This window comes from Thamnophis sirtalis, unplaced genomic scaffold, assembly GCF_051295495.1.
Source record: "Thamnophis sirtalis isolate CommonGarterSnake01/CBP01778 unplaced genomic scaffold, rThaSir2_p1.2 scaffold_7, whole genome shotgun sequence".
Taxonomy (NCBI): domain Eukaryota; kingdom Metazoa; phylum Chordata; class Lepidosauria; order Squamata; family Natricidae; genus Thamnophis; species Thamnophis sirtalis.
Genome location: NW_028261387.1, coordinates 34531961 through 34545874, shown reverse-complemented (window position 1 = coordinate 34545874; position 13914 = coordinate 34531961). Strand labels below are relative to the sequence as shown.

Here is a 13914-nt window from a genome sequence, read left to right as displayed (position 1 = left end):
GCCAAACACTAATAATTTTTTTAATGGTACCAAATCAAATACCTGCTAAATTTCAGATATGTTATTGTACAATAAATGTAAATTTCAAACTGTTGCTCTTAGCAAAAGGAACTTTGAGCAGGTTAAACTAACAATAGTTAAATTGTTTTGTTGCTAAATGCTTTTTTTTATTCTTGTTTATTGTAGTATTGAATACTCAATAGATTTTTGTTTTTACCATCCCCCCCCACCCCCATTCATTCCCTTTCAAAATGATTGATACATACATACATACCGTGGGACCTCGGGTCCCAAATGGCTCAGATGACGAACAATTTGGGTGCCAACTGAAAAATCTGCTAAATGTTTTACTCATGTCACAAACACATCCTCAGGTGCCAAATAAACACAGCTGCGGTGATTTTCCCTGCTCCGACTATTTCCCCTGCCGCACCATTTTTTGTGTGCGCGCGCATGCGGTTTGTCTTGCTTCTGGTCACGACCAAATCGGGTACTCACCAAAGTCCTGGAACGGATTATGGTTGGCACCCGAAGTCCCACTACACACACACACACACACACACAAATATGCATGCTCATCTCTGGATAAGTAGATTCTCAAACTTTTAATCAAAATACTCTTAAAATGCGCCATCCATAGATAAGCCAATTGTAAACATTAAAACATGAAAATGTTGATGGTTGGCTTCTCAGCGGATGGTTTTTACACAAGTATATATGTTATGCACAGATTACTACTGCTTGTGAATAAGAGATAGGAAGCTTAAGACATTTGTTTACATAGGTATTGCAGTCTTCTTTAGTCAGTCCTTTTGAACCTATGTAGGTAGAATGAGTTAGTGCTTCTATAGTCAAATTCAAGAGAAGCCCTGAATGGCATAATGGTGCCATTGCTAGAAAGGCAGGGGTAGGAGAGGAAAGTTATGCTAAACTGATAGTGAACTGTTAAGAATTTTCAAGTTGTTTCCACGTTTCAGGTTAACTGGACTGAGCATAACTAAAATTCAGTGTTCATCACTTTTTTGTTATAGATATTTATTTATTTAAGAAATGTATGACTACAAATTGTGTAAATGTTGCACTAGCTGCAGCAGTGTAAAGCACAACAAGTACAAAAGTTGTATTAGAATGAGGTAGAAAGACTGCACCATACTCTTATAATGTTCTCTTAACTATTTCCATTATGTCAAATAGTATTACTGGAATATAATGCAGTAGTATTATAGTATTCAGTAGTATTCTGTTCTGTCTCAATACGAAAGAGACTACGACTGCAAAATAGGAATTATCATCTTGCTACTGCTCCCTCTTGTGGTTTCATATAATACTTTTTAAATTATGGATATTTCCCATATGTACATATGCAGTACATACATGTATGTATACTATGGGTATGGATGCACCAAAATCCACATTATCACTATCCAATTTCCAGACAAGGTGACAAAGCAAGACTTAAGGCCCTTCTTAAAGGCCAGAAGAGTAGGTAACAATCTAAGTTCCAGGGAAATGATATGTCAGAGAGTTAAAGAAGCTTTTTGGATGAGAAGTGAAATGTCTTCAAAGAAAAACAAAGACCAGTTGCCTCTTGAAAAAGTGCCACAACAGAAACAGCTTTCTTTCTGGTTTCCGTTGGTTGACATTTCTTAGTAAACAAGATCTATAACATGCCAGTTCTGTGAGTAAGGAAATATATGGTCCCTCAAATATAGTTCAGATAAATCAAAATAATATTTTATATAAATCAACATTCATGCTAAAATAACAATCTAGACTAAATTAACTTAAACATTGAGAAGAATGTTTCATAATCAAAGATGGCATGCTTTTAGCATATCGTAGGATAATACGAATCCGGTGGAGCAGGATACATCTTCACTTTATATATGACTTCATTTTAGTACGCAATCTTTACATAGTTTATTTTCCCTTGACTAACTCTTAGATAGATTAGGCTGTTTAATAAGAAGTAAACCAGAAAATATTTTTTCCAAAATAACATCTTAAATTTTTATTATTCACTCTTCTGATATTTAATATCTTAATCTGTCTCTTACCTTTTCCATTTATTTGGAATATAGTCAGTTTTAACTGCTACAGTCCTTGTCTTTTAAGCTATGTATTATAGTTGGTTTAATAGTTTTCTAGTTGTTTGAACATACAGTCAGTATCCTATTTAGGTTCTTTTTTGGGGGGGGGGATTATACCCATTAGAAAATTCCATCTTTTGGTTTGATTTTTTTAATCTTTTAAAAATGATACATGGATTAATCATACACGGGATTCAAAATCATATAATCAATAAATACAGTAATACAGGGAACTTTAATTGAGGAATACCAGGAATAAAATTTTCAGAACTGATTAACCAAAGAGAAGTGGTACTCTTCTGTAAATTATAATACTTTTGTTCTATTTTTGGAGTCATGATGCAAATTCCAGTCAATTAAAGAGTCAAAAGTGAGAGTTGCTTGCTCTTTAAGAGCTGCTGATTCCAGTGTATATAGGCTACATTTTCTTCACAGAATTTATTAGCTAATATATTCTGAGTTTTCAGGGTGAGTTGAAGGAGACTATGCATGGGATAAATCTGTATATACTAAGTATGTTCATACACCTTTCCTCTGAATTGTGCCTAAGGTAAATATGCCTAAATTACATTGAAATCAATAGAAGGTAGTGCCTATTGGAATTCACCATCTTGATTCACTAAATTTTAGCTCATTGTTACTTTCACTATGATTTAAATATAGCATTTAAAAATTACTTTGCTGCATATCTTAAAATTCCTAGTCTGAGCATTTTGAAATGGCAAAGGCTTTTCTTAAGGAAGGCAAGAGAAGAATTACTATTCTAAGTCAGAAAAGTAAAGAAGGGAGTAAGGTAAGGATAAGTAAGAGGAAATAGTCTTTATGAACACTGACTGCCCACAGTGTACCAAACAACCAATTAAATTTGCCACCAGGATATTGTGATGTAACTTTGCTTTCCTATTTTCGATTTCTATTCAAAAGCACTTGTTAAGATTAAAGGACAGGTGCAACACAGAAAATAAAACTCTTTCATTATTCATAAAGTAATGCAACAAAATACTAAATCCACATTTATATATATGTACACACACACACACATACACAAATGACTTTATCTTCCTTGTTAGTCATTCATATTAGTAACATATTATATTCTACCATTAATTCTAAATATATTTATTTATTAATCAATTTTATTAGCCAGCTGGGTAGCTATATTAAAAATAAATAACTCTTCTATTGATTATGAAATATGAAGATTCACAATTGTAACTATATTATAAAAATGATTGAATTTGTAAAAAAAACAATAAAACTATGCTTTTCAAAGTTAATCTCATAAAATACATGCCTCTTTACAATCCTTAGAGCAGCTTTTAAGGGCATATAATGAAAAAGGGGCATTTTTCTGACCCAAACTCTGTAAGTAGGAACTTTCTGCAGTCATTAAAACACCTAGCTTGATTTCTTTCTGAATATTTAAATGAACCTGAGTTAAAACAATTCTTGAACATGTCCCACATATGCAAGTACTTACCACTGCCTAATCTGAGAAGCAGGACATCCTGTAACCGTCTGTTCAAATCTCTTAGCTCCTTCATTTCTGACACTAATGTTCCATACTCTTTTAACTTTTTTGCTTGTTGAACAAGCTGCCTCCTTGTTCTCTCAAGTTCCTGTTGAATGTGCCTCATTTCTTCTTGCTGTTGCTGATAGCTTCTCAGCAACTCTTCATAAAGAACTCGAGGAACTACAGTATCGTCCATATTGTTCATTCTGTCTGAAGTTTCCATAAATGTTGCCTCAGGACTGGAATTACTACTGAGACTCATTCCATTTTGTTTTTCAAGGCGCGCAACTACTGCTTCAATGCTTTTGTGCGTACCTTCATTCTGTTTCTTTCCATCTTGTCTCTGTATGTTACAACAAAACACATTATTAATATACTGTGTCATACAGCAATCTATAGAGTTCAACAGTTAATGAAATTAAGAGCACACTACAATTCTCAAGGGAAGAATATTTAATGAACATTGGGCCAACACAGTTTAATAACCAGAAAAGGTTACATAATAAATAACCATCTAAGTCTTTTTAAATATATATATATATAATGGAGAGCAACAGTGGGAATGCACTGATACATTTACCACTACCAAGTATTATTTTTTAAAATTTGTATTATCCAAAGCCAACTTTTTTTGGGGAAGGGGATTTTGAGAAGATAGGAATAACTCAGACGTCACACTAAACTTCAAGAGAGACTTAGAAGTATTCATTACTGTAATCACAGGTTATATCTGAGAAGGCCAAAATGCTTATGCAAACTATAGTTCGACACAATAAGTGACCTACTCTCTCAGTCTCCCTAAGGAGTCGGTGCAGTTAAGGTGAATTCCCAACAGTCAGATATGGTGCTGAACTGACAGCCAGAAAGTCAATTAAAATGTAAGGACATATATGGTTGTACAGCACTTAGTATGGCACACAGGCAGCTTTGAGCATTTAAAAGAAAAAGTCAGAACCTGTTTATATGAACTCTGAGCACCCTTGACTTTAAAAAAAAAATTCGTACCATTTGTATAGAGTGCATTCAACATTAACCTAGATATATATTTTTAATGATTAAATACTGTGTTGTACCATCCCATCATCTGGAAACTTTAGATTTAGATGACAAATAATACCAAAATTGTTAATACCGTGTTTCCCCGAAAATAAGACAGGGTCTTATTTTCTTTTTACCCACAAAATATGGCTTGGGCCTTATTATGAGGGGTTTATTGTTTTGGGGTTGCTAGGCAGCTGCTCTCTTGCAAGTGGGCTCCCAAAGAGCCAGGCACAGCCTGATGGGCAAATGGCTGTGTTGGGCTGTCGCAGCAGTGAAACACAACAGCCATGAAGCGACCACGCTCACGAGTAGCCACCCTGCAAACCCTTTCCAGCCGGGCACAGCACCATTCACTGATCTAGGAGAATCACCAAGCTGCATGAGCGCCTGTTTGCCGCCACCTGGCTTCCGCGGCTTGGCGCCTCCGAAATGCCAGTGAATGATGCTTTGCACAGCTGGAGAAGGGAGTGGTGCGAGCAGCTGTTCCACTCTTGCTCACACTCCTCCCAGCCTCATGATGCCCTGGCCCAGCTCTCCCTGCAGAGCCAGGGCACCTCTGCTGCTGCTGCCGCCACCATCCCAGGAGGGCTTTTTTGGCAGCTTCCAAACTAAGTCTTCCGGCAGTGGACACTCTATGGTTGTACGCTCTGCCAGCAGCTGGGCCACAACCATAGAGCGTATGCCCAGAGCGGCCATTGAGGCTGGGAGGCACAAGAGCGAGAGTGGAACAGCCGCTCATGGAACTCCCTCTCCAGCCGTGCAGAGCATCATTCACTGGCGTTTCGAAGGCGCCAAGCTGTGGGAGCCTGGTGGCGGTGAACAGGCGCTCACGTGGCTTGGCAATACCCCTAGGTCAGTGAATGGTGCTGTGCCTGGCTGGAAAGAGGGTTTGCCGGGTGGCTGCTTGTGAGTGTGGTCACTTCACAGCTGCTGTGTTGCGCTGCTGAAACAGCACAACACAGCCATTCTCTCATGAGGCTGTGCCCGGCTCTTTGGGAGCCCGCTCACAAGAGAGCAGCCGCCCAGAACCCCCCCTCTTCAGCTGGGCACAGCACTGCTCACCAACCTAGCGGTACCCCGAAGGCACCAAGCAATGCAATCACCTTTGCCTCCCCCCCCCGGTTGCCGCGGTTAGGTTGGTGAGCAGCGGGGGGTTGTCCAGGGGATTTATTTGCGGGGGAGGGCTTATATTTTTGCCCACCAAAAAAATGTGGCATGGCCTTATTATCAGGACATGTCTTATTTTTGTGGAAACAAGGTAACATCCTGGAGAAGACACTGATAGAATGTATTTAAAAGCAATGTTTATACCTTGTTATTTGAAGATAATTTTTATATGGATTTGCCAAAGTTCAAAATAATTAAGAATTTCACAATACAAGGAATTAGTGGAAGAAAAATGGTATCTATTACTGTGCAATAATCAGCCAAACCTCTAAAAGATACTTCCAAATCAAATTTAGCTATTTCCCTTTGCCTATAAATACTAGTAAAATATGAGGCTCCCTATGAATATAGATTGCCCCAGCTAAACACTATACAAAATTGATAAGAAATTCAGCATGTATATACTTACAAAACTTAAGTTTTTAAATAATGACTATATGCTTTATTTGAAAATATGGTTATTTGCCTCAAGGCCATAATTATAGAGTAAACAGCATATATGAAACTACAGTATGCAAAGAATAGCAAAGATAACTCATGTTATATCATTACTGTGTTAAGTTTATTTTAGTTTTAAGGAAATTGAGATGTGGATAAATGAACAAAACTTATCTCAATATAGTGGCATTCAATAATGTCTTATTGTATTGTATATCTTTATATTACACATATATCTAGAGATATCATCAGTCTGGAGAACTGAATGTATTAACCTTATCAAACTGAGTTTGTTTTAGAACAGTAGGTGGAGGGAACATCTGACAGGGAGGGCTGTAAGGAACCCATAATTCTTTAGTTTTGCTAAGCTTTCTTTCTTTTTTCTTTTTCCTAAGAATTGCTTAGGAGAAGCTTAGTTAAAAAAAACGTAATTATGAGATGCATTGGGGAATTCATGCAAAACTATACTAATAAAAGCCTGAGTTCCAAGCATGTTAATATACCTGCAATATTCACGCTGAATATGTTGAAGATGGGCAAGTTGAAGGGATTTGCAATATTCAATGCAAAACTTTGTCTGGAATAGTCAGTCTAGTTTTACAGTATATTTTGTTCTAAAAAGAAAAGATATCCATGATAAAACGATACTAAATAGAAAGTGAAAGAACTAATATATACAAAGGGAGTTTGTCAACATATTCAATGTGAAATGTAAAAAAAAGCATAATTAACATTTTTGTCCATTCTTTCAAGCAAAACTGATTATTTCAGAAAATTTTAAAAGATTACATTCTACTGATGTCAAAGTATCTGCTCAAAAATGCAATTATTATCTGCTTTTTTAAAGTATCAAAGAAGACACTCATTCTTTGAGCAATTAAAAAGCCTAACTCTGAAAACAATCACAATCTGACTGAAATAAAAGCAGCAAGTTGTTTTCCATTACGTAATGACATTCTCTGCCAACACTCTTTAATAGATCACTATCTTTAAAAGCAATCCTTCTATTTGGGAATAATTTCTTCTTGCCTTGATATGACCTTTCAATACAATAAATCACTAAAATAAAATTCTTCCCTTTTTCCTGTTAGCCATAAATATTGTGTTGTTGATAATTTTCCAGAAACTAGTGTAATAAGTTTTAAAAGCCCAGCTTTTATCATTAAATTATAGGATGTTCTTTAATTTTAAAAGCATGAAGATCACGCTAAGCTTTCAGTAAAATATAATAATTTTGGGTTTAACATTATTCAACATTATGCTAAAGTATACATTTTGATACAGAGCAGCTGATTCTTCTCCTATATTAAAATCCTTTAGATGTTTGTGAACCTACAGAAAGTCACAAGTCACAATTTTAAAACTTAAGCTTTCCAATGATAATAAAAATATTTTTACACACTTTGTAGGAGAAAAATGTACTTAGCTAGCACATTACAACTTACAACTATTTCTTTAGTGACCAAAGTTACAATGGCACTGAAAAAATGACTTATGACTGTTTTTCACATTTATGATGATCACAGGATCTCCATGGACACATGATCAAAATTTAGACTCTTGGCCACTGGCTGATATTTATGACAGTTGCAATGTCCTGGGGTCATGTGATCACCTCTTGTGATCTTTTGACAAGCACAATAAATGGAAATGCCGGATTCACTTAAATCTGTTATTAATTTTACAACTTAACACCTATGGCAAGAAGAATCATAAAATGGGGCTAAAGAGTTGTCTTGCTTAAAAACAGAAATTTTGGACTCAATTGTGGTTGTAAGTCAAGGACTACCTCTATAAATAATCTGAATTCTGTTGTTACATTAATGGATATTGTTTCATATGTGGTATTCTGCTAAAGACTGTCAATAGAGGGTTTTTCTTTTGTAAAATTACATTGATAGAAGATTGTATTTAGGATATTTATCTGCCATTAGACCATTTTCCATCACTTCAGACTATAAAAAACTATCTAAAGGATACAAAAGAAATCTAAGTTTTCGAGCTTCAGTGGAAAGCTGCTCACTTGGAGATGGAAATAGTCTTCTCCCTCCCCCAAAAAACTGAAAAGTTTTGTATACAGCTTGAATCTAGACAAAGAGATGGTGATGAAATGAAAAAATGTGTATAAAATAAGAACAGTAATGAAATAATAAATATGAAAAAATATTATAATTGTACAAGTGATGAATCAGTTATAAATAAGATACAACAAAGTTAATAATTTGGATAATTTTTGTCATAACTGAAGAAAGGATATTGGTTTTAAAAACATAGGTTATATTAACATGCACCAACTTCGTAGGCTTACCCAATGAATGAACTGCAGGACAGCTGAGGTTTCTGGTTCAGTTCTGCCTATGCTGACTTTTTACTTCAGTGCCTGATAATCTCAGCAATGAGAAATCCCTGCTCTTGACAAACCACTTAATAAAAGAGAAATTCCACTTTTTAGACAAATCCAGTAGAAAAAATTGGATTATAATTTCGTTTTTACCCCATCATATAAAAATGTAGATGACTATTTAAAAAAAGAAAATATCTCCTTTAGATAGCTGATCAGAAATAAGTCCAAAAATATATTCACAAAGGTTGTTCTCATCTAGTGTTATTCTCATTAGTTTGCGTTTGAAATGTCTTTCAAACATGTCTTTATCTCCATACCACGAAAAAATGAAATGGCATGGCTGCTATTAGATATTCTGATTAGCAAAATGAAAATCCTTCTTTTGAATACTATTACTAGCAAAAAGTAAATGAATTACCACTGAAGCTTTCACTAGATTGAACTGAAAATGCCAGTATATTGTAGTTATAGAAAACATGAGCTACTGGCTGGTTGGCCTGGGACCCCGAGGAGGGGGTGTGTGCTCACCACTGGGGGTGCTCGCCATATCGCAACATCCAATGTTGACAGTTTCTGTGCAGCAATGCTCAAGATTCGTTGGATGATGACCAATGACATAAACTAGACTTAATGAGTAACTTGAATTATCTGGTGTTTGATATAGTCTTCCACATATTAATCTTTTATTTTTCCTTACATTTATCTAATGCTCATACCCCTTTCTTTAGATTCTTTTAGACTCTTGTTCTTTATATATACACTTTGTTATTTTTACATCTTCTAGCTTTTCATAATTTTTTAGGGTCTCGATGATCTTCGCTTTTTAAGTTACAGAACCAGACACTCACCTCCACTTCACTTAATTCTAGTCTATGACCATTTTAAAGATTTGATTTCAAAAGTGCAAAATAAAATCTGATAAAAATGTAGAATGTTTCAAAGTTGGGTTAAAACAAATCTAATGATTGCTGAAAACAATGTTAAAAACTGCTAAATATCTTACATCAAATAACTTTTGTGTTATAAATATTTATATTTATATTTAATGGTCTAATGTCAATGAAATGTTTAACCAGAAATTAAAAATGACTGGATACAGTGCTGGTAACCAAGTAGCTTTTTCAAGAATATTGCAAGTTTTTTCCCTTAAAAATAGAAACATTTAAATAATTAAATATAACCCAAATATCACCAACTAATGCTGTTTTTGTATTCCTAACATTACATATGCTGTTTCTCTTTAATGTTGGCATTAAGCTATAACTCAATGAAAATTAAAGCAGCATTATTTTCCATGTAAGTACTATAGATGTACAGGTATTTATTTCCCATCTAACTTCAATGGAATTAAGAGGGGGCATACATATTCCAGGAACACCAAATACTAGTACTGCTTACACAGCTAATGCTTCTTTCCTCAGAAACCCCACTTACCTCGATAGAAACATGGCTGAATATTGCACAGTGCCCAATAGCAGGTTAAACTGAGAGAGCTTTGATGTGTAATATGTAACTGATGAACCAAAACTCTCCACAATTTTATCACATAAGCAAAACCTGGGGAGGGGGATCATATGTTATACAAATTTTATAATGGTTATCATAGTTCTTATTTTTATGATGTTTCATATGGGTTTCCTTGTGGTATTCATTGAGCATTCTCATACTCACATTAGACAAAAAGTGTGAATGCTATTCCTATATATTTTTAAACAAGATGGGTGCAAAAAGTTATCTATTGAGTTGGTTTTCTCAAACTATGGGTTGGGATTCCCTAGAGGGATCACAAACAGCTTCGTGGAGCTCAAACAACAACACTCTCAAACTCATTCTGGGCTTTGTCTGCACCAGGCAGCTTAAATATTGAAAAGTATAAGAACTACTATAATATACACATTAACATTTCATTATTGAAACTAAGTACACTTAAGTACATGTATATCCTGCCCTAAACTTAATCAAATCTTTATTTTTAGTCATATAGAGGTCACATAGATTTATTTATTATTTTACGGAGTCACAGCATGGCAGTGTCTGAAAACCTTGCTACAGACACAAAACTTTAAATAAGAAAACAGAAAGATACTTTACAAGGATGTTTTCTTCAAACTCAGTGAATTTTGCTACTAAATCTACTTTAAAGAAAGTTCCCAGATGGTAAGATTCATATCACTCTGTACAAACTATTATTTAATTGACTATATGTTTTTCATACACACAAGAACACACACACCATTTATAATTCACTTCTTTAACTGTGTGAGGTAGGTTGTTATCCCAACCAGTTGTATATAACTTGACACTCAAACTCCATACAAACATTGGGTCCCACAGGAGTGCCTGAATATTTGACACACTTTATGTTCATGGAGAACTAGAGAATTCTCTGATATAACAGAGCTACTGCTTTATTCATTTTGTTACACTTCCAAATTCGAAGTTCAAATAAGAATAAAGACATATGGTTCTTAAAATTGTTGTATATGAATCATAAGTGTAAAAAAATGCTGTTCTAGTTATATTTCAGCTTGTCTACCATAAAAATATTTACTCCTGAAAATGAAATAACATCACTACAAGAAATCTTGTTGCACAAGCTACTATAAAAACAAGTCATCATTTTTTAAAAAATAATCACAATAACTCAATTTTGCTAACCCAATATTTGTTTCTTATCAAACAAAATGAAGGTAATGTCATAAGAATATAAAGGAGAAAGGTATAGACATTTGGGACTCTTGGTTGTACAGTATTCACAACATTCCAATTCTAAACCAATATCTCAATGTATTTTTGTAAGTCAAATCCCATTGTATTTAATGGGACTTAATTTTCATTAAAAGTGCATAAAAATTGCAATCTGCATTTCTGTATGCTAAAGAACGAAAGAATTCCTGACATTCTGAAATTGATTTGTGGTAGAATAAAGCACATCCAAAATTAGAAAAAAAGAAAGAACAAACCAACAAACAGGCTTCAATACCTTACAGTGTCTAAGTTCCATATCTTCATCCCCATAATCTGTAATTTCCCCTGTTTCTTCTAGGTGATTGAGAGAGAGCTTGGGGATTTTAATTTTCTTCTGCATCACACTGTTTTCAAGGTCTGTTTTATCTTCTGCAAATTTACATAAAAATATTTTTTCACATTTTTCAAACTGATTATTCAAATACTGTATGATTGAAGCCAGACCATTTAAAAAGTTCCCATGCTTGACTATCTTTCATATGCAGTGATAATCAACTGCTCCAGAAACTTTTTTTTTTCAAAAATAGATGCGCTGCCGTCCTTATACAGAAATTTGAAGAATATTGTAAAAATATTAGGGCTTCCAAAGATTAAGAACACAGCTAAAATCCAAACTTAAGCACAATATTTTGCAGATGATATTGGACCAGTTATGCATTTTCCCTCAGTGCAACCTAATTCAGAGTTTTAAGATCCAAAAATGGAGAATAATATTCTACATTCTAAAAATACTATATGTATGTTGATGGCTCCCCATTTTCTCATTCTTGCTCTTTTAAACAACAGTAGAGCAGGTTGCTCAATGTCAAGATGTTTGGAGAGTCTGGGATTTTATTTTTTTCTGTAAATATGGGGAAAACCCTAACTCTAACCCTTATAAACAGCAAAAAGAGAAATGCCTCCATCCTTATATATTCCCTGCTGCTTAATGCAGCAGCAGTACTGTAGTAGCAAGACTGCAGAAAATGTGGAGAAAGAATGTATAGTCTTTTCCTGCCAGAAATTTTGTCAACAAGAGAAAACTAGAATCCAGCTCAGATTCAGACTAGGTATTTTCCAGGCTTTTTAGAAGTTCAATTTAAAATTAAAGCCCTTTCATTATGTATAAATATTTCAGTGATTAGAATTTCTTCAGTGTCTTGCAATACGTTGCTTTTTGTAAAATATACCTATTTATATTTTTGTTAGTTCTGAAGATCACATTGAATTTTAACAAGTTGTCCCAAGTAATCAATTAATTAAAAGGACTTTCAGAAGTCCACAAGAATTAAATAGCAATCACTGTTAATTCTGCTACACAGAGCTACTAAAATTAAACACAGTTACTCTTTCTGCCAAAAAAACAAGTCAAAATTAAATCCCAATATTTAGGTTTAGGAACGTTTTTATAAAAGTAAAATTACCAAAGCCAATCACAGATGAACTGAGAGATACAATAGGAGCAATTGTTCCGGGCACTAAAAGTAAATAACTTACTGACTAAATAAAAATTTATTGGGAAAGTAATATAAATATCACTTGCTCTCCTATTTCAACACAAGTCCCCCCCCACCCTTTATGTAATTTATTAGCTAAGGAAAAAGCCAGGGAAAATGTATCTGCTTTTTGAGACAAAATGTATCATTTTGACTTACTTAAGTACATTTTGTTCTTTCAGTTCAAAACATCTCAATTTATCTATATTCTAGAGGGCAAGAAATTATACTCATCATGGTATCAGCTGATCTTTAGGAATTTTTTAATTGTGGCCAATTCTAAAGTATTGCTGAGTGACTCTGCTACTACAAAGATACACCCTATAAACCAAGTGCAATTTATAATGATACATTGATAATTAATTGCTTTAGAACACTTCAAAAATATTAAATACCATTAGAACAAATGCACTGATACATCTAGTTCAATGGGTGCCACACCCAAATTTATCACTAATCATGCACAAAAGCCTCAAGAAAGACTATGAAATAGCCCAAATATGACCGGAAATTTTCATTCCCTAAAAGGAGGAGAAATGGAGTGACTCAATTCTTGAACATTGCTGTTCTTTATTACATTAACAGCTTCCAGTTCAATTTATATTATAACAATTTATATTATAACAAAATTTAGCCCAAATTAGATATGAAAATTATTTCAGAGTTGCCATTCTTTGCCACATGGAATTTTCAACAATCCAAAATAAAGGAAAATATTTAACATGGCATTTCTTCTTGTAAGGAAAAATGAACTACCTAAAAAGCAATCAGAAGTTGAATAAAAAGTTGTGCAGGAAATGTGAGGGTGCAAAATTAGATTGACAAATCATGGACATTTTCATCCTACTTTGGGAAAATGTTAAATGGAGTGGATCAAAGAACCTCAGGTGTAAATCTCTCTTTGAACTGGTTTATTGACAATTATATTCATCAAATGTATTCTGGTTTTCTTAAATGTATTCTGCATTAAGCAGAATCATCTACACTGTATTTATTACAATCACTTATAATGAAACTCAGTAGTGCATTTTGGATGGCTCTGGTTTATTTTTGTTCCAATGTTTTTTTATTCTGGTCAGCAAATGTAATATTACACGA

The 13914-nt window shown here is 34.2% G+C and overlaps 1 protein-coding gene across 10 annotated transcripts in view; it reads right to left on the bottom strand.

Moving 5' to 3' along the window:
• The window catches only part of BEND5 (BEN domain containing 5), a 1240338-nt gene that overhangs the window by 566974 nt on the left and 659450 nt on the right, over positions 1-13914 (bottom strand). For 3 of the 10 annotated variants that reach the window (XM_087719700.1, XM_014061672.2, XM_014061674.2), the window contains 2 exons: positions 11577-11710; positions 3571-3946 (listed from right to left, as the gene is read on the bottom strand). The exons of 2 other annotated variants lie outside the window; for them this stretch is intronic. In XM_087719700.1, the coding sequence (XP_087575826.1) occupies positions 3571-3946; positions 11577-11710 (510 nt within the window). Of the gene's footprint in view, positions 1-3570; positions 3947-6752; positions 6864-8557; positions 8673-11576; positions 11715-13914 lie in introns of those variants that run through there. 5 more of the 10 variants (XM_014061673.2, XM_014061680.2, XM_014061677.2 and 2 more) reach the window with 4 other exon arrangements.